The 27,466-nt window shown below is 40.1% G+C and overlaps 1 protein-coding gene across 1 annotated transcript in view; it reads left to right on the top strand.

Annotated features, from left to right (window-relative positions):
• The window catches only part of LOC131030060 (mediator of RNA polymerase II transcription subunit 33A), a 60,017-nt gene extending 35,660 nt beyond the window's left edge, over positions 1 to 24,357 (top strand). Inside the window, exons 2-10 of the mRNA XM_057960742.2 lie at positions 5,600 to 5,710; positions 20,037 to 20,390; positions 21,077 to 21,390; positions 21,567 to 21,658; positions 21,847 to 22,210; positions 22,465 to 22,675; positions 22,864 to 22,978; positions 23,247 to 23,408; positions 23,566 to 24,357. Coding sequence (XP_057816725.1) covers positions 5,600 to 5,710; positions 20,037 to 20,390; positions 21,077 to 21,390; positions 21,567 to 21,658; positions 21,847 to 22,210; positions 22,465 to 22,675; positions 22,864 to 22,978; positions 23,247 to 23,408; positions 23,566 to 24,348 — 2,506 coding nt within the window. The 3' untranslated portion in view covers positions 24,349 to 24,357. The remainder of the gene's footprint in view (positions 1 to 5,599; positions 5,711 to 20,036; positions 20,391 to 21,076; positions 21,391 to 21,566; positions 21,659 to 21,846; positions 22,211 to 22,464; positions 22,676 to 22,863; positions 22,979 to 23,246; positions 23,409 to 23,565) is intronic.
• Positions 24,358 to 27,466: the final 3,109 nt, after the last annotated feature.

Here is a 27,466-nt window from a genome sequence, read left to right as displayed (position 1 = left end):
AACCGTCTTAATCCCGCAGATACTCTACACGGCGGCTAGTTTGGTTTCACGATCGGAAGATATATAACCCACATCACAACATCCGACACCACGTTTGTAGTTTGATTTTAGGATTTTTTTATGGTTTTCTATTACGTTTTATATTTTATAAAATTCCAAACAATGATTTTATTTTTTCTTATTTAATTTATATAATCATATGCTTTTTATATAGAATTATTTTTATTTTGTTTTAATAAAAATATTTTATTCTTGCTTGCTTTTAAAAATAACGTGTTTCATCTTTATGATTTTTAAAACAAAAGTTAGGAGCATGTTTTATTTTATTTTTTTGGTAATATATATTTTAATGGTAACAATAAAAATCTACTATGTAAATAAAACCTATTATTAATATATATTTTTTAAATAAAATTTAAATTTTGTGGATATATAATTATTATTTTTTTAAAATTAAATTTATATAGGCAAATTTAATGTCAAATTTTTTGTCCCTGCTGAACTTCATCCGAATTTTATGGTTGTCAAATTCGAACACGGTGACTTAGGTCTTTGTGATCAAATGATAATGATCAACTTGTCCTTTATAGGCGCTCAAGGGGATGAGGTGTGTGTCTTCTCTTCCCTAGGCCGACTTGTTTGCACCTTTTACAAAATTCTTTCCTCCATTCCCTAGGAGGCCGACTTGATTAAACATTTTCTTCAAAACTTCAAAATCACACCCCTCTTCTATATTGTGGATTGGCATGATCATAAGGAGGATTTCGTAGTTTTTAGGAGGCAAAGGAAGAAAATCGGACTTTTGAGATAGCAAAGGAAGTATTTTGGACTTTCCAGGGAGGCAAAGGAAGAAATTCGGACTTTTTGGGAGGCAAAGGAAGTCAATTGGAATCTTTTGAGATAGCAAAGGAAGTATTTCGGACTTTCCAGGGAGGCAAAGGAAGAAATTTGGACTTTTTGGGAGGCAAAGGAAGTCAACTGTAATTGCTACCTCAGCCGTGCCTTCATCAAAATCTTTCTTTACTTCAATCTCAAGCCCAAACTGTATGTTGATCATTCATGCTTATGAGCAAAGGAACGGTTGTGCCCATGGCAAGGTAAAAGAAATGTTAAAGACACTCACTTCATTTGCTTAAGCTCTTCCCATTACTACAAGAACATTGTAATGTTCCCTTTTTGGGACATAAGAAAATCAAAAAAATAAAAAGATTAAGTTGTCAAAACATAATAACTTTAAAGACAACTTAATTTAATTATTTATTAAAGCAGATTAAAGTGACTTTATGTCAACATCAAAATATAAAACAATGTCACTTTATTATTAGAGGGGAATACCAAGAGACAGGCAAAGGTTATGCGAAGAGTCATAGGGATGTGCTTTTAAGAGCATGGAGAGGCTCATTTTGGGCATGCTTGGTTTGTGCTTTGTTATTGTTCTCTCTTGGAGAATTTTGGGAAGCTTGGGTTTTTAGTAGGTTTGAGGACGCAAACCCTCGAGCTTGGAGTTAGTGGACGGAATCCCATTGTCAGTTGGAGATATCACTTAAGTGTCTCACTTTGTGTTTCAAATTCATAAATTGCTAGTAATCCAATCTGACTGTCATTTTTGTTTCTGAGGTTGGATATTTCTGTTGTTTTCTATTGAAGATTTAATGGTAATAATCATAAGGAATTTCAGAGTTTATTCTAAATTGGGTTAAATGATTTTCATTGTAAATTGTTGCAAAATGTTGGATGTATAGAGATTGAGTTCATGCAGATTTTTTATGAAAATTCTTGTGAATAATTTTGTAAAAAAACTGGTAATATCCATAGGGGGATACTATAAACATCAAAGCATCACCTTCAACTAGCCTTCAATCAACTCGTGTCCAGATCAGACCTCTAAAAGGTCAAAAGAAATGCATTCTAGGCCAGATTGGAGCTTGGAGGAGTCAAAGGTAGTGCTAGCAAAGGAAGGATTTCGTGGTTCAAATTTTTCGAGGTTTTGAGGGGTCAAAGGAAGTTTTTCGAACTTTTGAGGGGTCAAAGTAAGTTTTTCAGACTTTTGGGAGGGCAAAGGAAGTTTTCCGGACTTTTGAGGGGTCAAAGGAAGTTTTTCGGACTTTTGGGAGGGTAAAGGAAGTTTTTCGGACTTTTGGGAGGGCAAAGGAAGTGCCCTATACTTGTTGAATTTTCATCCAAGTGACTTGCCTTTTCAAACCTCCTTGCCTACCATGCTCAGATTGACACTTCCTCTCACCCTTTGCCATCTAAGGTTTTGATCAAACGAAGTGATCATCATAAATCGGTTCAAATTGCTCCATTGCAAGGATTGGATTGCTGCAAAAACATCAAATGCTCATCCTTGATCAAAAGGTTTTCTATGTTGATCGGTGCTTCTATGAGGGCAAAGGTAGTGATTGTTAATGCCTTGGAAGGGCAAAGGAAGTGACTGTCAATCCCTGGCAAAGGAAGTGATTGTCAATGCCTAGCAAAGAAGTGACAATCAATGTCAAGGAAGAGCAAAGGAAGTGATTGCAATTTCTCATTTTATTTCTCTACCCTAAGCCACTTCATGATTCTTTAGGCCTTTGCCTATCCTCCTTCCAAGTATTCACTCTATATTGACAATTCACCTCAATCAAACTCAACACTCCATCTCTGATCTTGCAAGCCAGTGATGATGATCAAATGGAATTATCATCATATAATCATTCATTTCCTAAGCTTTGACAACTGACTGACTTCACTTCATCTTAAAGAGAGAGACTTAACCTGATTTCCTCTTGACCACTTGAGAAACTACACCTCTTCAACACAAAGGTTATTACCAAAAGACTCTACTACTATCCTAGAAAGCAAAAAAGTGGGGGTCTCCATTTGCAATGGGGCGATGTGTGAATACGTCACAACAAAAGGGAAATCACAAAGTATATCTACAACCACACATGGGTCATGGAGCTTATGAGACAACACACTGATGGTAAGGATTTTGTGCGTTCAAGAGTGACACGTTTTGCTACTAATTTCCTCAACTTACATAGCATATTAGGTGCATTGCCCAACCTGAAGCGGATGTTTTTGAGTGAAAGATCTATGGAGAGTCATTACTCTAGGAAGCCTAAAGCAGAGAAGGTTGTGAAGACCATTTTTGATGATAGATTTTCTAAAGTCATGTAGGAGATCATCAATGTAAGTTTTCAAACTTCAATTGATGATTTATTTTTTAATTTTCTAATTTTACACTTCGCTGATTTTTGTTAAATGTTTCATATCTAGTTGTCATAATTGTTGGTGAGGCTTCTACGGATGGTGGATGGGGATACAAAATGCCATAGGGTATCTATATGAGGCCATGGATAAGGCCAAAGAGGCAATTCAACACTTGTATGTGTCAGACAAGACCAAATATGAACCCATATGGCGCATAATTGATCGGAGGTGGAACTGACAACTCCACCAACATATTCATGCTGTTGCCTACTATTTGAACCCCAACTTTTCTTTCTCCCCTACTTTCAAAGCAGATGCAGAGGTTCAAGTTGGTTTGTAGTGTAAAAAATCCTTTCAAACTGCCATGTTTCCCCTTAGAATGGTTCTCACACACCTTCTATGGAGGGTCACTGAATATTATAGCACCCAAAAGTGTGCAGACTGCCTGCAATAACCTGCCATAGTGGATGGAATAGCTTCTAACGACGAATTTCACCTGTCACAAACTCAATCACCATAGTCTTACAACAGTGCGGCTACCCTTTTAGTGAAAAATGCTTGCAATTTTTATTGGTGTGGCTTGTATTCTCTTTCAAGATGGGTGGGAGAATAATATTTGAAGTTAGAGCACCCAAATGAATACCAACTTTTTATTTGAGGTAAATCGATTAGTATTTGCTTGCAAACATATTCGTTAAATCTTTTGCCTTGTAACAATTACTTCACAAACTCCAATTGATGATGTTAGGTTTCCACAATCCATAGATCTGATCAATGCTGCTTCTGGATTAGATGAAAAAACTATCAAACAATCTAATCCAGAAGCGGCATTGATCAAACTCCAATTGTTCAGCCCACCTGTGAATCTTGAATGAACCCACGAAGAATTGGCTAGGAGGGTTTTTGTCCTAGGGTAGAAGAAGAACAGTTGCTCACTTTCAACGTTGGGTTTTACAAATGAAAATGCCAAGTATGAATTTTCTCCTCTCAATTCTCCTATACTCTTTTTGAAAATAATAAAATATTGTTTTCCATAACCTATTTATTTCCTGCCTAAAGTGACTTTGTAATTTAATTTTATATTTTGGGCCCCATAAAAGCCACTTTTTATTTTAAACTGTTCAACTTTATAAAAATAGTTGATTAAATGTAAGTCATCCGAAATTTAGACAACTTAATTTAATTAATCAATTATTCCCTTTTTACCTCCCAAGTAGCCTACATGAATTAAAATAGGCTGTGGTTTTTGCCAGTCACTACACCTGCGAAGGGGAAGTTATATATTTCTTACTTTTGAGTCAAAGAAGTTGGGTTTTGGTCAATTGATCTTAGATAAAGTTCTTTACTTTTTTTCTGATGATATGGTAAATTCCTTCCCATGGAGAGGAATTTTTGGCTTAGTTGCTATGATTGAGGGGTATCTCTTCTGTCATGTTCAGTTGAGACTTGCCTCTGGCCTCATCCACTAGGGTATGCTGCACCTAAGAGTTTGATGTGCTATTTTACACTCTATTAACTCTTATGGGATTTGAACCTTGGTTTATGCTTTTACCAATTGAGGTCATCTCACTTGACTCCTTGTGCCCACTTTTTGTGTTTAATTTAGAGGGTTTCTTGTGAATAGTGCAGTAATACTTCATAGACACCTAGAATTTGGCACTCTAGGCATGCACATGCAAAAAAAATGGTCAGCCAACTCTGGAAGAATTTCAGTTTGAATAGGATGGTGATATGATAAAGTTGAAGAAAGAACCTGAACCATATTATCCTTCTCCTCATTTAAACATCAATGTTAGTTGCTTTGATCAGAATTTATTTAATCTATAGAATACTTGTTTAAAGCCCCTTTGAAAACTGCCTCATGTGAACCGGGTCCATTTGGGAGTTCAATTGGTCTTACATTAAGATTCATGAATATCCAAGGATCTCTTGAATTTACTCCAGGTATACATGCTATCATAGTTGATATTTTTTCAGTAGCTTTTGATGGTTGTACCATTTTGTGACATCTGCAAAACTTACAAGATTTAGTGAATGCATTCTTTAAGGTATTTTATTTTGGAACTATAAGAAATTCTTGGCCTATAATTTAGGTCATATATTGTGTTTATAATCAATTTGGGTTCTTTTGAGTGCCGATACACTCAATATAATTTTTTCATTAAGTGCTAACTCATGTGTCCTGATTTGCCAAGTCTGTGAAGTATTAACAAGTTCAAAGCCTAGCCCACTTATGCTAATTTGAAATGATTGCATCTTGATTTCTTTCATGGATTGTCATGCATGCAATTTAATAAATGACTGGTTTTCCGCCAAGTTATATATGCTTGTGAATTCTTTATTTATAATAATCCTATTTATATTGGATTTTTCTGACAATGATGCCATTTGGATTTATTTTCAGGGTAATACCCTATCGCCAGCCTCAGCCAGAAGCATACAGACTTTATCTGGAACTTCTTAACAAATATGCATTTTCTACTGCTTTAGAAAATATGCCATCATGCCGAGAGATGTGAGTACTATTTAAAGTTTCTTCTCTCATAGATTCAATAAGAATACGGCTTAAGCTATGTTATATGTGCCCATGCTTGTAAGAAAAATATATGATTCTTACTATAGAGCTTTTATGTGGAAGGGCAATAGAGCATTATGTGTTTTAGAAAATGGTAGTGGGATAAAGTTTTAAACAAAGACAAATGGACTTCTAACTTATATGCATCCAGTGCCTTGAAGAGGTTATATTCTTAGAACTGAATGCTTTTTGGTTGTTTAAAAATATCTTGCTACCCCTCTTCAGGCTTTGTGTACAATTTGTTTGATAAAATTTAAATATTCTCCTGTTTGCTTATGTTTTCATCAGTATTGATGAAGTATTATTTGAAGCATCAGAAAGTGGGCCTTTTCCTTGCTATCTTATCTTGTATTTGTTTTCATGAATTTCTTCATGATTTTGATGAATGCAGACTAAAAGTACTTCTTGATGTATTTGCAAGGTATCTTGTTGGCAGTGTAGCAATTATCTACAATGTTAAATGAGTATGGAAGATGTATTTGATGGTAAAATGAATATCTATTTTTTAAAGTGTTCGAAATGAAATCAAATAATTTAAGCGAGCACAAATTTACTATTATACACTAGGATATGCTCCCAAACCTTGTGTCATTGTTTACACATCCATTTCGGGGACATCAAGATAGAATGGATGCCAGGGACATCCCTTGGTATCCCCTTTTTCTTCAATTTAAAAGACTTGTCTCTGAAATGGGCTCAAGTATGCCTCTGCCCTGGGGGTGTTTAGTCACTGTACATTGAGATGGCCCCAATTTTCTTCAATTTAAAAGAACATTGAAAAGAACAAAAAGAAATTAGGGGGCATGGGGGTCCCACAAGGTCTCCCACACCACTTATCAAACAGTAAATCCTCCCTATAACTAACCCATGGTCCCATTTATGACTCAAATTTTTTAAAGTAACTAACTAATACAGTCAATTTGCACTTGCAACTTTGGATAGGAAAGAAAGAAGAGGAATGAAGGATCAGCCATTGTTGCATTTGTTGTTATTGTGTGCATGATCACTCATTGCCACGTTAGCTACAATGAACATGGATCAAATAGGGGCTGTTTTTTTTTTCTATTTTTGTCAAAGATCTTAGGGCATTCTTTTTGTTATTCAACTTTTGACAAATCAAAATGAACAGCATGGCTTCTTCATAAGTTTGGGTGGAAATGAGTGAATGCCAATGAAATAACTGCCAGGGGTTCTTCCAAGAATGCTGGTATTGTAGAAAACTCTTTGGAATGTCCTTTAATGTTGTTGACAATTTTGGTCAAGACAAGTCAAAAAATATAAGGGGGAATAGAGATTTGTTGTGTCATATGCAAAATTGATTTCCATGTGATTTACAGTAGGGCTTCTCAATATTTTATTATGTGTGAGTGGTATATGGTTATGGTTTGTGGAAACATTAACCTTGAAAAAGAGGATTGAATTGGGGCCTAGATTGCTTAGGTAGGGTGATGTAAGGGCTAAAGGTGTGCCTCTAGAATCCATGGTGGATCATTCCAATATGCTGTCCAGTATTATGATGGATTTTGTGAGGGGATAGGTTTATCATAGAGGAAGAGAAAGGTCCTTGATGGGTTTAATATAATTGGAGGGTTACTGAATATTAAAACATGTGAGAAGGTTGATGCTGCTGTATTCAAATTCTTGTGTGCTCATGCCAAGAAATGTTGAAAAAGACAAACATGATTGGATCATCATATTAAAACAATGCGAGACACGCAATGGATTTCAAAGAATTGATTGAATATCAGAATGAGCAAGACTCTCATAAATAATACAAGGATATTTACAAGAATAGCAAGTTTCTAATAAGAAACTGCTGAGAAGATCGAAGACGATCTGACTAAAATAGAATATACACTATTGAGAATTAATACTAAAATTAACATTATTTTCATATTCTATTACCCTCCCTTAATGCTCAATCTATTAACTACACCTATAGACCCCCTGAATTTTACAAATTTATCAGGACCAAGGGGCTTGGTGAAGATGTCGGCTAGCTGCTCCGAGGTAGGAACATACAGCAACTGGATGGATCCATCTTCAACCAACTGTTGAATATAGTGACAATGAGTTTCCACATGCTTGGTTCTTTCATGGAAGGCTGGATTCTTGGCGAGTTTGAGCACTCCCTGATTATCACAGAACAAGGGATTAGGACCTGCCTGGGAGACATGCATATCCGCAAGCATTCGTCGAAGCCAAACCGCCTCACAAGATGCCTTAACTGCTCCCCGATACTCTGCTTCTGTTGAGGAGAGAGCCACTGCCTGCTGCTTCTTACTAGTCCATGTGACAGCACCAGATCCCAAACTAAACACATACCCTGCTGTAGACTTACGGTCATCAACCGAACCTGCCCAGTCAGAATCTGTGTAACCATTGAGTATAGGATCAGAACTCCGAGTGTACAGAAGTCCATAATCAGGAGTGCCACTCACATAACGCAGCACACGCTTTGCTGCTATCCAATGATCAGCCTTGGGAGCTGTCATGAAGCGTGAAATGTAGCTCACTGCAAAACTGATGTCAGGTCTAGTGGCAGTAAGATAGATGAGGCTGCCCACTAGTTGCCTGAACAGAGATTCATCCACAACTGGTGAGGATGACTGAGCTGAAAGTTTGAGCCCGGGTTCCATAGGAGTAGAGGCAGGTTTGCAATCCTGCATTCTGAATCTGTCCACAAGACTTCTGGCATACTTGGACTGAGAGAGAAAGATACTGTTCTCAGTCTGCTAGACTTCAACTCCTAAGCAGTAATGTAGAAGTCCCAAATCTGTCATATCAAAGGTGCGGCACAAATCCTGTTTGATCCCAGTGATCAAATGTGTTGAACTACCAGTAATGATTAAGTCATCCACATAGACAACTGTTGACGGGAATAATCATTATGTTATGTTGGTATATTATGTTTATGTTGTCGTCGGTAATAATGAGTTACGGCGGTCAGTTAGTTAGCCGACGGGTAGGTAGTTGGAGTCGCGACGGTTGTGTCGCACCCCTTCGGCTGTCATATATTGTACCACCTTCGGGTGTTGGAGGACATGTAATGTGGACGACAGATTATAATATGAACATCTTTTGACATTAATGGAAAGCTTATTCTGGTACTTCTTTTGTATTTGCATTGTGCATTGCTGTTCGATTTTTGTATTCTTCCTGTTTACCCAGTGAGGTAAACATTTGGCGCCGTTGCCGAAATAATTTCGGGAGGGACGGGAATATACTACATGGCACAGGGATAATGAGACAACCATTGCCCGAGGGGACGAGCAGTAACCCTGACGAGGATCACCAAGAACTGTTCGAAGGAGAACGAGCACTCACAAAAGATTTCTCTTGCATCCTTCAAGCGGCCATCGAAACACACGTATGGAGGGAAGCCACCATTGAGGCTGTTCCAGAGGATGCTGTGTGGAGCGTGCTTGGTGTAAGCCCGACGGTGAATCGGTTAATGAGCAGTTTGCCTAACCTTCTGGCTCAAGCATTTTTGGCTCTTCAAAACCGTAGAGAAGACACCTACCGTGAGAACCGACGACAGCAAATCTTACGAGAATTTCATGAGCGCCAGGATGACGGACGTAGGGAAGACCGACGAAGGACAAATAATCCTTAAATTGTGAAGGGAGAGAAATAAAGAACACTGTTAGAAGCAGAAGAATTATGTTGATTGTATACAAAAGAATGAATTAATAAAGACGTGTGGTGTTTTGGTTTATGTGTTGTGAAACATGAAATTGTACCACAATTAATGCCCAATTTATTGAATAAAGACAGAAATAAGAAATTAGAAACCGACGAGTGGGAGGCTGCGCAGAAGGCTTTGATTCTGGAACAACGTGTAGAACGTAGACGGAGGCTGAGGCAACTTGCCGAAGGACGACCTGCCGAAGGGTTGCCCGAAGGGAACCAAGGAGGTGTCACGGAAGGTGCAGAAGTCGAGGGGAATTTCTACGCGTCGCCGGACTATTGTAGAGCAAGAAGCCTCGAAGAGTTTCTGGAGGAAACTAGGTTACGGAGAGAACTAGTTGAAGAGACTCGAGATCGGTTCAAAAACTTATCTCTCACGCCACAAAGGGAGGATCACCGAAGGGAGCCGGGCACAGGTGACGGCGAAGGGGGAGCTAACCGCATGGTAGTCGCTCTCACGCCACAAAGGGAGGATCACCGAAGGGAGCCGGGCACTGGCGAAGGGGAAGCTAACCGCACTGTAGTCGCTCTCATGCCACAAAGGGAGGATCACCGAAGGGAGTCGGGCACGGGTGACGGCGAAGGGGAAGCTGACCACACGGTAGGTACAAGGCAGAACACCGTACCTTTGGTCACCACCACAAGAGACATCAGCGGCATCGGAGGGAGTAGCGCCGGAGGGCAGACACGGCCACAACCACCTCCAAGTGGACGACTTCCATCAATGGCGACCAAACAGAAGTTGCCCAAATTCAACGGGGATAGCAAAGATGATCCCGCACGGCATTGCCGTACCTGCGAAACCATCTGGACAGCCAACGGGGTGACTGACCAGGATGAATGGATGAAGCAGTTCCCCGCCACACTGAGAGGAGTGGCTATTGACTGGTATTCAGACTTGGATAAAACCGGGGTAACTACGTGGGATGAATTGAAGAAAGCATTCGAGAAGGAATTTCGGCTTCTCCGAGATGATAATGAGATAGTCTCGGAAATCTATGGAACAAAGCAAGGAAAGAAGGAGACCATACGGGCATATGGCCGTCGGCTAAAGGAATTAGTCGGAAAGATGGAAAGCCAACCGGCTGATGGCTTAAAGAAGCGGTGGTTTGTCGAGGGTCTGAACCCTAAGCTACGACGAAAGATGAAAATTGTGCCTCCGACATCCTACGATGATGCATACAACCGGGCCATGGACTTGGAAAGTGAAAATAAGACGGCCAAAAAGAAGAAGAATAGATCTTCGTCATCCTCTGAAGATGATACGTCGGAAGAAGAGAGTAGCAGTGATGAGAAGCCGAAGAAGAAAGTCACGGCCCTTCAGAAGGATATGGAACGGATGTTAAAAGAGTTTAAGACAATGAAGGGGACCACAAGCAAGGATGATGAACTGTGGTGCACGGATTGTAAGGAGAGCGGCCACACAAAGGGTGTCTATCCCAAGAAGGCATTCTGTGACATCTGCCAGATCATGGGACATTCTACGAAGGAATGCCCATACAATCTAAAGGCACGTAACCAGCAAGTGCTCTTTGCACATGAGCAGCCCTCCACATCGGATTCAAACAATAATGCATCTTCCGAAGGCTACCGAGGAAACCAACGAGGCGGACGGGGGAATAATAAAATTCCACCAGAAACAGGGTCCAATACGACGCGAAGGGACGCCCGATGATTCAATGTAGGGCTTGCAATCAATGGGGTCATTACGCACGAGAGTGTAATAACAATGACACTGCTCAAAAGCTATGTCGGTGGTGTGGCCCCGGTGACCATGAAGATGCCGATTGTCCGAAGTCTGGTGTAGGGGCCAATCTGATTGATATCAAAGGCAACACACAGGGTAAAGAAGCCATCCTTGCTCTTACCCGAGGGCAGGCAAAGGAAGCCCGATACCCCCATCCCCGCACGGAGAAGCAGAGAATGACGGAGGCAAGGGAGGAAATAGAAAGGGCCATGAAAGCCCAACGGGGAGAGACACACGAGTCATCGGGACCCTATTGCACAGACGTGGAGAGGAACATTGTACGACAAATGCTCCAAATGGAGGTACCTGTGAAACTGGAAGACCTCCTACACACCATACCGCAATTGGGGACAGTGTTGTTGGGCACAAAGGCTGATAAACCCAAACTGAGAGACATGGACGCTCCCATACTAGGAAGCTCGGCAACAAATCCAGTTGTACTTACCGTCAACAATGGCCGACACCCAGCCGTGGTGGAGATGGGCATCCTGGGCACCATCCTGACGGATACTATAATAGACGGCGGTTCCGGAGTAAATGTCCTTTCGGAGGACACATGGAAAAAGCTAGGAAAGCCCACTCTGTGGCCACCTACGTTTAATCTGCTAGGTGCAAACCAGCACGGGATTAAACCCCTCGGCATGTTCATGGCACAGCAAGTCACTGTGGGTGCACAACCTTTTGTACTTGACTTCGTGGTCATTCCATTGAAACAGAAAGGGTATGACGCCATACTTGGAAGAGGATGGTTGGTGGCAGCGAAAGCAAACCACAACTGGAAACGAAATACACTCTCGATGGAGAGCGGAGGCAAGAAATTCACTATTGATCTCCGGACGTAGTTGGTGAGCGAGGAACTTGCCTCTTCCTCGGGATCTGAATCCGAGAGGGAAAATGACCCACGAGACGAAGGGAGAGAGGGGATGGACCCAGATGCCGAAGGCATATTAAAAATCGGAGGTTGCTGTTCGGAGGATGACACAGATTCACTAAATGGATTGTTCCATTGGCAGCAGGAGGACTATGAGATGTTCTCACCCTCCTGTAACGTATTAAGCGTCGAAGGAGAGGAGCCAGATCAATATCCTCCAGAATACAGAGAATATTGGAAGGGAGACGCCCCAAACCCTGGCGACGTAAATAATCCAAAGAGTGTCGGCAACGATTGGAACCCTGTGTGGAAGGCCGCAGCCTTCAAAATCTTTATTATCCTTCTTCTTATGTACGGGAAGGAGGTCGTGGTCCCTGTAGAATTTGTGGTTCCAGGTCTTCCGATGGCCATTGAAAATAGATTGGCCACCAACGGGTACAAATTGAAACCTTACCACGCGAAGCGCGCAGGGGACCCGAGAGGCCAGACAGACACTCGAGAGCCCGGAGGGGGACCCGAGAGGATGGAAGGGGACCTAAGAGGCCGGGCAAGCAACTCGAGAGGCACGGGACAAAAGCAGGAGACTTTTGGGCGAGAAAAACCGAGAAGGATGAAGGGCGATCCCAGAGACAGGGGACCCGAGCCGAAGACTCTCTAGACAATTTAAAAAAAAACAAAAAGAAAAAATCGCACGGTTGTACGACAGCGACCGTACGGTCAAAAAAAAAAAAAGAAAAAAAAAAAAAGAAAAGAAAAGAAAGGGAAAATGGCCACCGTATGGTGGGACCAAGGTGACACCACCGTGTGGTGGACGGGACACCACCGTGCGGTGACACCACCGACGGTGACACCACCGTGCGGTGGAACCACCGACGGTGGCACCACCGTGCGGTGGAACCACCGACGGTGACACCACCGTGCGGTGGAATCACCGACGGTGACACCACCGTGCGGTGGCACCACCGTGCGGTGGCACCACCGTGCAGTGGAACCACCGACGGTGACACCACCGTGCGGTGGAACCATCGACGGTGACACCACCGTGTGGTGGGAGCCACCGAAGGTTGTTGCCGAGACATGAACCCACCACCGCACACCGCACAGCTCGACCACCGCACAACACCGAACACCGCTGCGCAGCAAGGGATAGAGGAGGAGGAAGACGCACTGCACGGCCCGACCACGCACCGCATGGCCCGATCAACACGCACAGCAAGGGTTACGCACACCAACGCGCAACAGCCGCAAGGGAAAAGAAAAAAAAAAGAGACCAAGCCTGCACAATCCACACAGCCACGTAAGGGCAAAACGACCGCCACAGGTAGACCAAGCAGCCGCACGATTGGAGGTGCCAGTGCTGTTGTTGACCGTACAGGGAGGTTGTATGGCCGGGGTGCCATCGGGGACATTACAGTGCCTAAAAAAAAAAAAACAAAAAAAAAAACGACGATGTTTTGAAAAATGATTCGATGACATCTGGAGCCTGGACACTGAAAATATTGGAGTGTAGAAGAAGGGTTTTGACATCATAAAATATCACAGAAATGATGCGCGCCATGGACTTTCGTGGGGTTTTGAAGGTTGTAAATTGGGCGCACCTGGGGCGCTGCCCCAGGACCCCGCGAGGGGCGCTGCCCCTCGACCCCGCGGGGGCGCTGCCCCAGACCCCGCGAGGGGCGCTGCCCCTCGACCCCGCTGGGGGCGTTGCCCCCAGACCCCCAGTTTATTTTTGAGCTACAGAATACCACGGGAAGTGTTGTGGTTGTCTGTATTGTGCGAAAGAAGCCCACAGCTAAGCATTGGCAGGGAAGAAATAAGCCGTAGAGGGAGACGGATTTGGAGGTTGCGAACAAACAGAGTTTGAGGGAAGGCATTGCAGTTCCGTGCAGTCGTACGACAACAGGGAGTTATTCAGTTCAGTTTTTAGCCTTTGGGGAGTATGATGGAGGATTTGAGGTGTCTCCTAGTATTTGTGCCAGCGGATTGTGGCCACCTCCAGGCATGACTGGTACGCTTTGAGGAACTCGGAGTATGTCTCGGTTGGATGTGAGGTTGCCGTGGTGAATGCACAGAGGGCTCGGGAGGAGCTGACCACCAGGTTGGAGGCACTAGTCGCGTGAGACTTAGTTCAGCGTACCCAGGAGTTGGATGCTGGGAGAGCAGCACGGGTGGCTATCGAGGACAAATTGGCTAGGGAGACAATATCAATTGAGTAGCAGTTGGTGGAAGTTGAGACTGAAAAACGTGTTTTGCAGACAAGTTTGGGTTAGGCACAGGAGGACTGTGATGGCCAAGGAAGCCATATTGGTGAAATCCGCACTTGAGCATCGGATGGTAGCAGAAAGGGGTTTTCAGGCGAGGACGCAGCAAGTGTATAAGATCCGGGCTTGACTGGCGTCAGTAGTTCCTGCCGTTCATCTCTATTTTGTATTAAGTCGTCGGAGTCGACTTCTTTTCTTGGGGGGGATGATGTTGACGGGAATAATCATTATGTTATGTTGGTATATTATGTTTATGTTGTCGTCGGTAATAATGAGTTACGGCGGTCAGTTAGTTAGCCGACGGGTAGGTAGTTGGAGTCGCGACGGTTGTGTCGCACCCCTTCGGCTGTCATATATTGTACCACCTCCGGGTGTTGGAGGACATGTAATGTGGACGACAGATTATAATATGAACATCTTTTGACATTAATGGAAAGCTTATTCTGGTACTTCTTTTGTATTTGCATTGTGCATTGCTGTTCGATTTCTGTATTCTTCCTGTTTACCCAATGAGGTAAACAACAACCACAAACAGAATATCATTACTAGAATGCTTGACATACAAGTTTGCATCAGATGGACTCCGCTGAAAACCATGATCTGTCAGGTACTTATCAATTTTCATGTACCAAGCCCGAGGAGCTTGTTTCAGACCATAGAGTGCTTTGACTAGTCTACAGACCTTCTGTTCTTGACCAGCAACCTTGAATCCTGGGGGTTGCGTCATGTAGACTTCTTCCTGTAAGTCACCATTCAAAAAAGCACTCTTGATGTCCATCTGATGGACTTTCCAACTGAACTGGGCTGCCAAGGCAAGAACGAGCCGTATGGTACTCATTTTGGCTGTAGGAGCAAAAGTCTCCTCGTAGTCAATGCCTTCTTTCTGTGAGAACCCACGAGCAACAAGACGAGCCTTATACTTGTCTAGGGTTCCATCAGCTTTGTATTTTACTTTGTACACCCATTTGCAACTAATGGGCTTCTTCCCTGAAGGAAGATCAGAAAGGGCCCAAGTGTGATTCTTCTGAAGACTCTGGAACTCAGCTTCCATAGCCTGTTCCCACTCAGGTATGCCTTTAGCCTCTGAGTATGTCTGAGGCTCAAAAACGCTATGTATGTTAGCCATGAGAGCAAAATTGACTGTATGCTGCTGTTTGCTCTTATTACGGGAGGTTCTACCCTCAATGAGCTTAGTATCCCTGAGATCACCAATGGTCTTGGCCCACCATTTAGGCCGGAGAGTAGAAGTGCGAACATCTGGAGGAGCTGGAAGAGGCTCAGGATCAGGAACAGGAGCAGCAAGAGGAGGATTATTCTCCGGAGGGAACTCAGGTAGTGCATCATCAAAAATAGATTCTGCATCATCCCTCCCATCAGGCGAACCTAATGGAATAAGAACACGGTGAGGTTGATCCTCAGAACTCTGCTCAGAAGAAGGGGACTGAAAGAATCCTTTGTTTTCATCAAATACAACATCACGACTGAAGATAAGACGTTCAGGGTCTATATCTATCAGTCGGTAGGCCTTATGGTGATCACTGTATCCTGTCATCATGAGTTTCTGACTTTTGGAATCCAACTTGGAGCGCTTAGCATCTGGAATCCAAACATAGGCAACAGAGCCAAAAACCTTCAGGTGGCTGATCTGAGGCTTCCGACCAGACCAAACCTCTTCTGGAGTCTTCCCCTTAACAGCCTGAAAATCGGCAAACCCTCCAAACTATTGCAGATGAGCAAGATGCCCGAAAATAGACTGCAAATAAGAGACTAGTGCAGATGTTCGCACAACTCTAGGTGCGACTAAAAACAGACTGCAGCAAAGTACAATTTTTGAGGAAAAAATCATAAACCCTCGTGATTTTTTTTTTTTACAGGGACAAAAAATATTTAAAAACCCACAGATAATTTTTTAGGACAAAATTATTAAAACCCACAGATTTTTTCAAGGGAAAAAAATATTATAACCCATCAGAATTTTTTTTAGGTAAAAAAATATTAAAAACTGAAACAAACATCGATGCCCATAAGCCATCTTCACGCTTTTTGAGGCACGAAAAACGAGGTACTAAGAAGATGCTAAGTACACAAAACCTTACTACCTTACAACATCAAGTTGGTCAATGACACCATCTTGCACGTTTCCCAATGCACGAAAAATGAAAAAAATTGAGAAGAGGCGCTGGTACGGAATTCAAAAAATTCGAATCCCAATGCAGAAACAAAGGCAGATGCAAGTACAGACTTCAAAAATGAAGTACTGCGGGCACGAATTTCAAGGAAAAAAATTCCGGCTGACCCAGAAAAATCTGAAGACAACCCAAAAATCCTTGTGAAAAACCCAGAAAGAATCTGCTGTCGAAATCTGGATCCGCTTGCTTGAAAATCGAGGCTCAAAAATCGAGGCACCCAGAAAATTTTGACGACGACCCAGTTGAGATCTCAAAAAACCCACCACGAATCTGTGCTCAGAAAAATTTTTCGACTGAATCTGGAGGGTCAAAACCCTAGCCGAAAATGCAGATTTCCGTCCAAAAATGGCAAAAAAAAAAATCTGCAGGCGGGAAAAAAACGCGTCGCGTGGTTGCGCGAAATGCAGGAGAGACGGGTCGCGGGAGAGGGCAGAAAATAGCCAGAAAACCCTAGTAGTTGCAGCCAAAATGAACTACCAAAGTAGCAATTTCGAATAAACAAAGAAATTTTTCAAAAAAAACTGTTAAAAATTCATGACGAATTTTTAATTGAAAAATTATTTCGAAAATAACCAAGGCTCTGATACCATAAAACAATGCGAGACACGCAATGGATTTCAAAGAATTGATTGAATATCAGAATGAGCAAGACGCTCATAAATAATACAAGGATATTTACAAGAATAGCAAGTTTCTAATAAGAAACTGCTGAGAAGATCAAAGACGATCTGACTGAAATAGAATTACACTATTGAGCATTAATACTAAAATTAACATTATTTTAATATTTTATTACATATTTCCCTCGTAAAAATTTGGTGGTGTACCTCTGTCCTTGACAAACAATATTTGAGGTGAATTTTTTGATGGAGGATATGAGACAAACATAGATAAGGACAGGTTGCTTCATTATTATGAATGGGTGGACTGCTTTTATTTAACCAGTAAATTGTGGGTAGGGCCCACTCCTATTATAAAAAATATATAATAAAAAACCAGATATATCCTCTATATGAGAAAATATATAAGCTAGAAATAACAGCCATAGAAATCCTTATGTATACTACTCTAAGGTCGATCACCATAAAAAGGAGTGCTATTCTAACTCAAACCTGAATTGTTCTTCATTCCAGTCATAAATAATCATAGCGTGATAATTTTTATCTTTCTAGAAGAATCTTTTTGCTTCTATAACACGGTCCAAGCACTCTTGTTTGTGGGTACATGATCAACCATGGCGGGTTTGGAAGAAACTTGAGTAGATTTTCTAGGTTAGTGGGTTGTCATCTCCATCACCCTCTAGAGATGACTAGTAGTGTGGGGATGCCCATAATGGTGTTAGCTATAATTGAAACACTCAAACCTTCAACAATTGAGCTAGAGGAGGTAGATTGATCTTTCTATAGCAAGGGGGAGGACGGCACCTTTGGAGCTGGGATTGGATCAATCTAGTAATGGTGTAGTCTAATCTCATGCCACCAAGTCTCAATCTTCTTGCATTGCTCTTTTGTAGAATTGGAAGCGTTTGTTCAGTAGTGGGCTGCAAAACAACAATATTTGAAATAACTGTGGCACTTGAAGGGGATATTAACATAATCAAGGACCTGAGACCAACACCATCCATACTTCTTTAGCAAAATTGACTCTAGAAGACTATTCAAATCCATCTTGACATAGATTTCAGCAAAGTTAGTCCAGAATTGGTTTAGTGTCCTTGTAAGCATGTTGAAATTTACTAAATGAATTTAACAATCACCCTCTGCCTCCTATCTCTCTAGAATTATAGCAGAATGTAAGGGAGGCAAACCCACATTGGTATCATGGTGAAAGAATCATTGGTAGGTAAAAAGGTAAATTTAAGCCTTAATTAGTTACTTCCTTTCTTTTGAAATTCATTCATGTAAACCTTTCAAACTGGTCCATAGGCCATGGAACGTGCTGATGATAGCTTGATGTCTAAAGCAATTTTAGTGGCATCAACACTTGAATGTGTATCAAAATCAAACTTTGAAATGTGTTTAACTCTTTTCGTGCAATAGTTTGATTTGAGAGGCAAGCCATGCAAGTCTTCCATATTCATGTCAGCTCTCTTTTCCTTAGTACTCCCGGAGTCTGCAGCACCCAACATTGCATATGCTCTATGGAGAATTCACAATTGCTAAAACGTTTTTGAAGGATCTTTAGATGGATTGATGCCCTAAACTTTGCAATGAAGAAGCATGTGAATGAGAAATGCCCACAGAAAACAAAATGCCATTGCTTGATTTATCACAAAGAATAGCGACTAAAGTCTTGAGGGCTAAGCATGGACCCTTTATAATCCTCCTCAGATAAGAGGCCATTGCCAATGCCAATGAGTGAGCTGGGACTGGATTTGGTAGGAGTGCATGCTAAGGTTTTAGAAGGTTGAAGGACATTTAGGAGTGCCATCCTCCTCCATCTAGGATGGGTGGACTGATATTAGACATTGGCCACTCATTAATATGATTGCTATCTGTTCAGGTTGCTTATATTTCCTTAGAGCTGTTGATTTCTCTAGGAAGCACAAGCATGTGACTTCCAATTTAATCACGGGGAGGCCAAAGGAGCTTGGGACTTTAAATATTGTGCAGGTTGCAACTAATTCAATGTTTGTTTTGAAGCAAATTAGTTTAATGGTGGAGAGTACTTAGTGAAATTTTTTCTGTTCAACCCTATTTGTTATTACATTGAAAGACATTTGAAGATAGTTTGATTGAAGGTGTTGGTATTCGAAGCTAGAGACATATAGAGTTTGTATGCAACTACCACACATCTGTTGCACTCTTCAAGACATTTTTGAATTCCTCAAGCTGGTTTAGATCCGATATGCTAGCTATTTTATTTTGTTGGAGAGGATGCATGGTGGAGGTGGCAGGATTTAGAATTTATTGTGGTTTGTGCAAAGCAGAAAAGTGGGCTGAGGCAAGTCAGAAGAAGGGAAGAATGTGAGGCAAAAGATACTTGATGATCTGTGGCAAAAGTTAGGGTAGAGCAGTTTGTAGAATCTGTGGATACTCAAGTGTTACCATATGGTGTAGTTCATGAATTCTTGAAATTTTTCTTATTACACAGTAAATGTTTCTTTCTTTTCCAAATATCTATGAAACATGGTTCCCAATGCTTCTTCCTCTTTCGTATGTGCTTATGTGCTTAAATTTTCTCACTGATTTTTTCATGTTCCTTCGGTCATATATATTATTCTAGATTATCTTTAAATGTTCTTTTCCACATCTTTCCAAATCTTTTCTGAGATTGGTTAAAGCTCCCTTCTAACTAGAAGGCATGCTGAACCTTGATTAGTTGTATATGCTCTTTTGTTATGTGTTTTGTTTTTAGTATTTACTTCTTTACTTCCTGCTATGCTTAATGAGTAATTTGGCATGTAGAGATGCATTATGTTTCACAGTTATCAACGAAGATGATGTTTGAGTTGCAATATCTTACATGTTTAGAAATGCAATTGAGACTATGTAATGGATGTTCTCAGGACTATAAAGGCTGTCGATGAAGCTCTTCAAATTTCCCAAGCTTTTGGTATGCCAGTGACTGAACTTGGTCAGACTGTAGTGCTTTTTGTATTTACAGTTGTTTGCAATCTGCTTAATGCAACAGCAGAAGATTGGGGCATGCAAATGATTTGGTCAGAAAAACAGCAGATATTAACTATGAATACAGGACAAAATGATATGTGCCTGGATATTGAAGATGACTTGAATGACAAAAGGCACTTGCACAGAGAAAACTTGCGGAGAACAAACTCTATGGTGGCCATTGAGTTGATTGGAAAGCTTATGGAACACAGAAAAACAGCATCCCTTCTCTGCCTTGCACGTCGGAATATGTAAATTTTGTAATCATATCTCATTATATGGCACTATACTAAAAAAATTGGTTTATTTTTTTTTTCCTATTCCATCCCTAGTGTTTTAAGATGTACAGGAGAATATGTAAATTAGCGTTACTGATAAATTTAATAAGATACTTGAAATTTTTGCTTCATTAAAATGGATGTTCAGGGTAGGAAGGCATATGATTGAATACCCATTTTATTTTCATTTGATAGCAATATCCATAATTGTGGGTTTGGTTGTGCAACTGTATATATTCTTGTTGGATCACCATAGGGTCTGTGTTAGCAAGAAATTTACTGTTCTCTTTTATTTGTTTACAATGTAGCAAAGATAGTATGATACTAGTATGTCCAGTTATCTAAATATTATGGCTCACATTGTGAAGCAATTTTTTTACGACACACAAATTTGATCATAAATTTCCTTAAGAGGAATATAACACACAACTTCCATTTTATACAACTCCAAAAAGTTGACTCTTGAGATTTCTGTACCCGCATTTTTATTTAAAGGTACAGAAAATAGTCAATAAAAATATAACTCCCTTTTGTTGACCAAGATTTGGGTCTTTGGGATTAGGTGCTTATCAGATTTCAATGTCTTTAACATTTAATATTTAAAGGCAATGGTTATTTTTAAATGAACCATAATTATGGTGTTTCCACAAATTCTGTAGGCCTGAACAATGGAGTTACTTATTTCAAAATTTGCAAATATTTGAAACGCACTCAACTTCATCAGATTCAAAAATAGTCAGTGAACTGCTTCCACAACTGATTGGCAGCATCCGAAGAGGTTTAAGTCAAGAATACCAACCTAGTCAACACCAGGCAATCAAAGTACTTATTGATGCAGGATCTCATACATCAATATTTGAACACAATTATGGTGTGGGAAGAGCTGCTGCATGGCTTCATTTTGATTTAATAATGGAAGATGCAATGGAAGGAAAGTATCTTTCAGCTCCATCTTTTCCAGAGATGCTGGCTGGTACGTGTGAGTATTAAAATAGATTACCTTTCATCTATAAATGTGTATTGTGCTGTCGCATGACAACTAGTTGTGCTGATTTGTGTTAGGTTGTCTTTTACTCAAGTTTGCATACAATTATATTGGCTTCTGAAATTTGACATTCTATTGCATGACGTTGGGCATCTGTTGTACAGAATTGATCAAATCATTACATGCAGTGAATGGTGCCAGTTGGCAAGAGACTTTTTTAGGTGTATGGATTGCAGCTCTTCGGCTTGTTCAAAGGGTAGGGTGCATACACGTACTTTATATCTAGTTGCCTTATCTTCTGTTGGCATAAATTAATTTAATAAAACACCTGAAAACATTTGCCAGTTTTGATTTAGAAGGAAGCTCTATTTAAAAAGAAAAAGATCTCTGCCTTGTTATTTTCACATCCAATACTTATTTTTTTGATTTTTAATTGATGTACAGGAGCGAGATCCTCTTGAGGGTCCCGTACCTCATCTTGATGCACGACTATGCATGCTTTTGTCCATTACACCTGTAACAATTGCCAATTTAATCGATGTAGAAGATAGAAATTTTCAATCAGATAGAAATAATGGAACTTTGAATGAGCATAGTGAAGAGAGGAATGGGTCAGATATGAAACGTGCAGCCCTTGTATCAAGTCTTCAGATTTTGGGACAGTTTGATGGCCTGTTAGCACCTCCCCAGTCTGTAGTTTCTGCTGCGAATCAGGCTGCTGCTAAAGCATCAACCTTTGTTTATGGCTTTACTGGTGGGAGTCCAAGCTTTGATGTTTTGAGCAGCAATGACAATTCCATAAAAACAGGTGACCTCATTCGAACAGTTTTATTCATGTTTTGGACCAAAAGTTGTTTCCTTATGCACTGCCCACATTTTGCCTTTGTTTTGGTGGTATTACTTAAATGAAAATATATTTAACTAAGTTTTTTTACATATTCATATTTTCTCTTTCCTATGCTATGTCTTGACTCTGAACTAATCATAAGTGCTTGGTTGATATAGGACTAAGGATCAACTCTCCAACTATTATCTCTGAAGTTTTTCTTTTTTTTTTTGTAGGTGGAAGCATGTGGCACCTGATTGTTGAAGCTTGCATTGCCAGAAGGTTGATTGATTCCTCAGCATACTTTTGGCCAGGTTATGTACGAGAGCTGGTAAATCCACTGTCTCACACGGCACCAGTTCAAAAATCTCCCTGGTCTGCACTCATTGAAGGGGCTACTCTCTCTGTTTCACTTATAAATATGCTTATTGCAACGCCTGCTTCAAGGTATTTTTGAGTGGTTTGCTATAAGATATTCTTTAACAAGAGGGAATCTGAATTTGAATGGATGATTAATCATTTATTAGCCTCCGAAATGATCTTGGAATTTTTGCTTGTTTACTGGGTTGTTTATGTTTTGACTCTCCAGTTTGTGAAATATAATCTCTCTAAACTCTTCAGTGCTATGTTGGAAGCTTAGCAGAACTCGAAAAAGTTTATCAAATTGCAATCAGTGGATCAGAGGAAGAAAGGTTAGCTGCAGCTAGCATCTTGTGTGGTGCATCTCTTGTTCGAGGATGGAATGTCCAGGTGAGATGGAAAAAATCCTGTAGTTTGATTTAGTACAAATGAAATCCGTATTCAAATTAGCCATTCATTTAATGTGAATATTATATATAGACAAAGCTTGTTTAGAAAATATAGATCTATATGAATATTTATCTAATCAAAATTTGTCTGGTATTCTAATATTTGTAGGGAACATTTTATCTGACATTTTGGAGAAGCATGGCTAGAAAATCTTTTCCTTGTTTAAACAGTCTTTGCATCAAGTTTCTTACTATTTATTCTATCATAGGAGCATGCAGTTCGCTTTGTAGTAAAGCTGCTTTCACCTCCACCTCCTCCAGATTATGGTGGACCTGGGAGTCATTTAGTAGCTTATGCACCACTACTATATACTGTCCTTATTGGAGTGACCTCTGTTGATGCTGTTCATATTCTTTCTTTGTATGGTGTGGTATGTTCGATTTTGCTTGAATTGTTCTCATATTCTATGGTATCAGTTCTTGTTTTGCATGTGTAGTTAGATTTGTCTCCCTAGAGTTGCATATTATCTGTTTAGATGTTGGAATTCCTTCTGATGTTTTCTGATGCTTTTATTAAAAACATGGCAGCTTCCAGAAATGGCAGCTGCATTGATGCCTATTTGTGAGGTTTTTGGATCAATCTTGCCAACAGTGCCACAGCAATCAAGTTCTGGAGAGGAAATTTCAGTTTACTTGGTCTTTTCATGTGCTTTTCTTTTGCTTTTAAGATTGTGGAAATTTTATCGACCTCCTCACGAGCATTGCATTTTAGGAAGGGGAGCTCCGGTTGGAGCAGAACTTACTCTTGAATACCTATTATTGTTGCACAACAATCATCTGGCTTCATCTTTGTGCTCAACCTTAGACAAAACTACTAAGGAGAATAAACAGTATCTAGTTGAAAGATCATCTATTTTTGGCTCTAGTTTATCTCAAATGATAATTTCAGCGAAGGGCCAAACACTTGATGCACCTTCATCATTTGCCCAACCAGTTGTTGTTGATTCATTTCCAAATTTTAAAGCTTGGTACTGTCAGCACAAAGCTTGTATAGCTTCGACTCTTTCTGGTCTTGTTCAGGGTAATCCTGTGCATCAAATTGCTGATAGACTCTTGAATATGATGTATCGAAAGATGAATAAGGGAGGAACACTGTCTACTACAACTGGAGCTTCTGCGGGTAGCACTCCAAGTAGTTCATCAGGAAGCATAGGTGAGGATGCACCTCTAAGACCTTTATTACCTGCATGGGAGGTTCTGGGAGCTGTCCCATTTGTGGTGGAAGCTGTCTTAACTGCTTGTGCACATGGAAGACTTTCTCCTCGAGATCTGACAACAGGTTGGCTTCAAAGTCTGATATCTGCTACTTGAATCTCACTAACATCCTATTTACAAGATTAAGAGTTTCAAATTGCTGCAGTTTTTGATTCTCATTATTCTCACTTTTAGTTTTATTGAAAAAGATTACAAGTTATCACCTTGAAATAAAGTGATTTTTATATTTACAATAGAGTTTTCTGTTTGCCTTTTATACCAGGTAAATTCTGTTCTGCTGATATTTTTTGGTCATTTTGGTTTTGTAAATGGTTTCAACTTTCTTAAATTTGTTGTCATTGTACTCCTTTCTCGGAAACACAAGGTATATATTGATATTATTTGACTGAAGCGAGGTGAGGAAAACCATGGATTGCTTTGAAGAACTGTAGCATGTGCATTTGCTTGGAATGGAGGTTACATGTGCCAGTATGAGAATGAATTATAGGAATTTTATTTTTTAGGGGAGATGGTTTAGTGAAGCTGTTTTATTGGTGAGAAACAATGCTTGTTTACAACTTGTTGATCATAAATGTCCTAAATGCTTTTGATGAGAGATTTAGATTTTCTCAAAATATCTCTATCGGATGCTATAGACAAGGGCAAGGGCAAGCCAAAATGTATTGGACATAATCAAAGAGCTGCACAGTTCTAATTTTCATTTGGGAGGTGATGAAAATAGAGCATCTTGTTGAAATATTTTACATGACAAAGTTCTAATTGTTTTTTCTTGAGCTTCTGAAAGGTCCTTACAAGAAGCAAAATATGTATGTGCCCCTAAGGTCTAGATTAAATGAAAAAAAGTAGTTGAGTCCCTTTTTCATATCATATGGTGTTAATATACAGTAGAGTATACTTTGTTTTTGAATTTCTTTGCATTTTACACTAATAAGCAAATGACAATACCCTTAAATGCTTGCTACAGTCTCTTTCAATTTTGTCTTTCAACTTGGAATATAGAGCTGTAGGAATCTGTGAAGAGGAGATATGCATTTGTTTTTAAACTGGATTAGCATTCCTTGCATTAGCCCTATTTCCTATGCATAAGTGGATATACTTATTGCAATTTTAACACATTTGTAAATGATGGATAATAATATGCTATATGGCAAGATCATATCTGGAACAGAAACTCCATGAACAGCATAAACTTTGCCAATTTTGGAGTGGGACGTGTTAATGATTTGTAGCTTCGGTCGGATTATTCTCTTCGATGTATACTGTCATGATTATGACTATCACAATGCATGACTGAAATTCAGTATATATATATATATACATGATCATTAATTATGCCATTCATGTTGTTGATATTAGTCATGTTATTGTTGATATTGATAATGCTGATTTACACTAATATTAATGTTGATACCACATTATAACATATATCGATTTTGTGAAGTATCGATATTTAATATCGATTCCTTTATACGAATTGATTATGTATGTCAACCGTAGTTTTTGCCTATATTATGAATCGATAGTGAATATCGACTAATAAGCATTCATTTGTTGGCATATGTGCAGAGTGTGATGACATGATGATATTGTATGTTGTCATTGATGTCAATATGCTGAAGTATGAACCGGTATATTGAAGTAAGCAAATTTGCAAGAGAACTGGTATGATGATGTGAACTGGTATATGTGAAAAAGTGAAGCAGTATGTTGGTTCAAGTGAAGCAGTATGTTGGAATGTGAACTGGTATATGGAAAGTTTTGTATCGGGGTTTCATTTGGTATGACTACCGGTTGGTAGTCTTAGCTTTAGGGTTTTCGGTTGATGCATTTCAAGTCTGTGTGATTCGACTGATGACATCTTGTGATGGGTTAACATTGGAATGGAGATCAGATCCTGTTGCCACGTCAGCCTTGTGCGCGTGATGGATTTCCTTGAGGATCTTGCATGAAGAAGATTGATCCTATCTACCTTGGGAATGTGCGAAGTTTCAGTAAATGGTGGAGAGCGCGTGATGGGTTATCAGCTTCTTGAAGCGGCAAAGAACGCACGATGGAGAACGTCTTGAGATTTGTTCAAGAACGTTTTACATTGTGCAATGTGTTTGAACGGTCAGGATTGGACCGACTGTACTGATAACCTAAATGTTTAGGGTTTAGGGTTTATGCCACCGACCTATCTATTGTCTATAAGGTCGATGATGATTTGCATTGTGAGGTGGTTGGCAAATGTTATGTATGTATCTAGGTGAAGAGATACTTGATTCTTGCCAGACCGGAGAAGTGTGTTGATACCTGTAGAGTGTGATTGCAGAAGTAAAGGAACTAAAGTGGATCTGCCTTGACATTTTAGTGTTGTTATCAGATCAGTGTATTACTTGTTGACTTCTAACCATTTTAGCAGTTGGAAAATCCCTTAACCGGGTAGCTTTAACAGGCTTTGTGTAAATCCTTTAACAGGGTGACTCAAATCAATGAGTTCTTCAAATCCTCTTGTGAGGTAACCTTTAACAGGGTTCTAACCTTTAACTGGGTATTTAGCCATCCCTTAACCGGGTGATCCCTAGCAGGATCGGTTCCTATTAGAACCTATTGTAAAGTCCTTAACCGGATTAGGCTCCTAACAGAGCGGACTTCAGAAGAGTTCAAAGAACAACTTGTGAGTATTCATCCCCACCGTGGTTTTTCCCAGTTGGGTTTCCATGTGAAAAATCAGTGTGTTATGTGTGATGCTTTTTCATGTGATGTCTTAGTGTTTTCTGTCAAGTGGTAAAGCATGCTGATCTAGTGGTCATTATATTTCTGTTGATGTATTACTTGTTTATGCATATGGGTGAAGTGGAAATGAGATATTAGGTTGTGTGGAGATCTAAGTGTTACCGGTTTATGTCTTTCACAGTCTCACTGTGTTTTACCGGTAGTGCTCTGATTTAGATCGATGATATTGTTTACCAGTTAAGTGCAGTCTTTGCAGTCAAAGTGGTTTAAGGAAGTTTTTGTCTATACTGATTCACCCCCCCCTCTCAGTATCTGTTGAGTATTTACTGATCATCATTATTCATCATCATTAGTGTATCGCGTTGGTCTAACTAACATGTCTCACGTAGAGGCATGTCTCTATGGGAGATATGTTCCTTCAACATTGTATATCATGTTCGATCCAAATTCTTGTGAGACACAGAAAACATAAGTGCCAAGCAAGATATATAGAATATAC

This window comes from Cryptomeria japonica, chromosome 7, assembly GCF_030272615.1.
Source record: "Cryptomeria japonica chromosome 7, Sugi_1.0, whole genome shotgun sequence".
Lineage (NCBI taxonomy): Eukaryota > Viridiplantae > Streptophyta > Pinopsida > Cupressales > Cupressaceae > Cryptomeria > Cryptomeria japonica.
The sequence above is the reverse complement of the archived record's forward strand: the minus strand, read 5'-3'. Positions and strand labels throughout refer to the sequence as shown.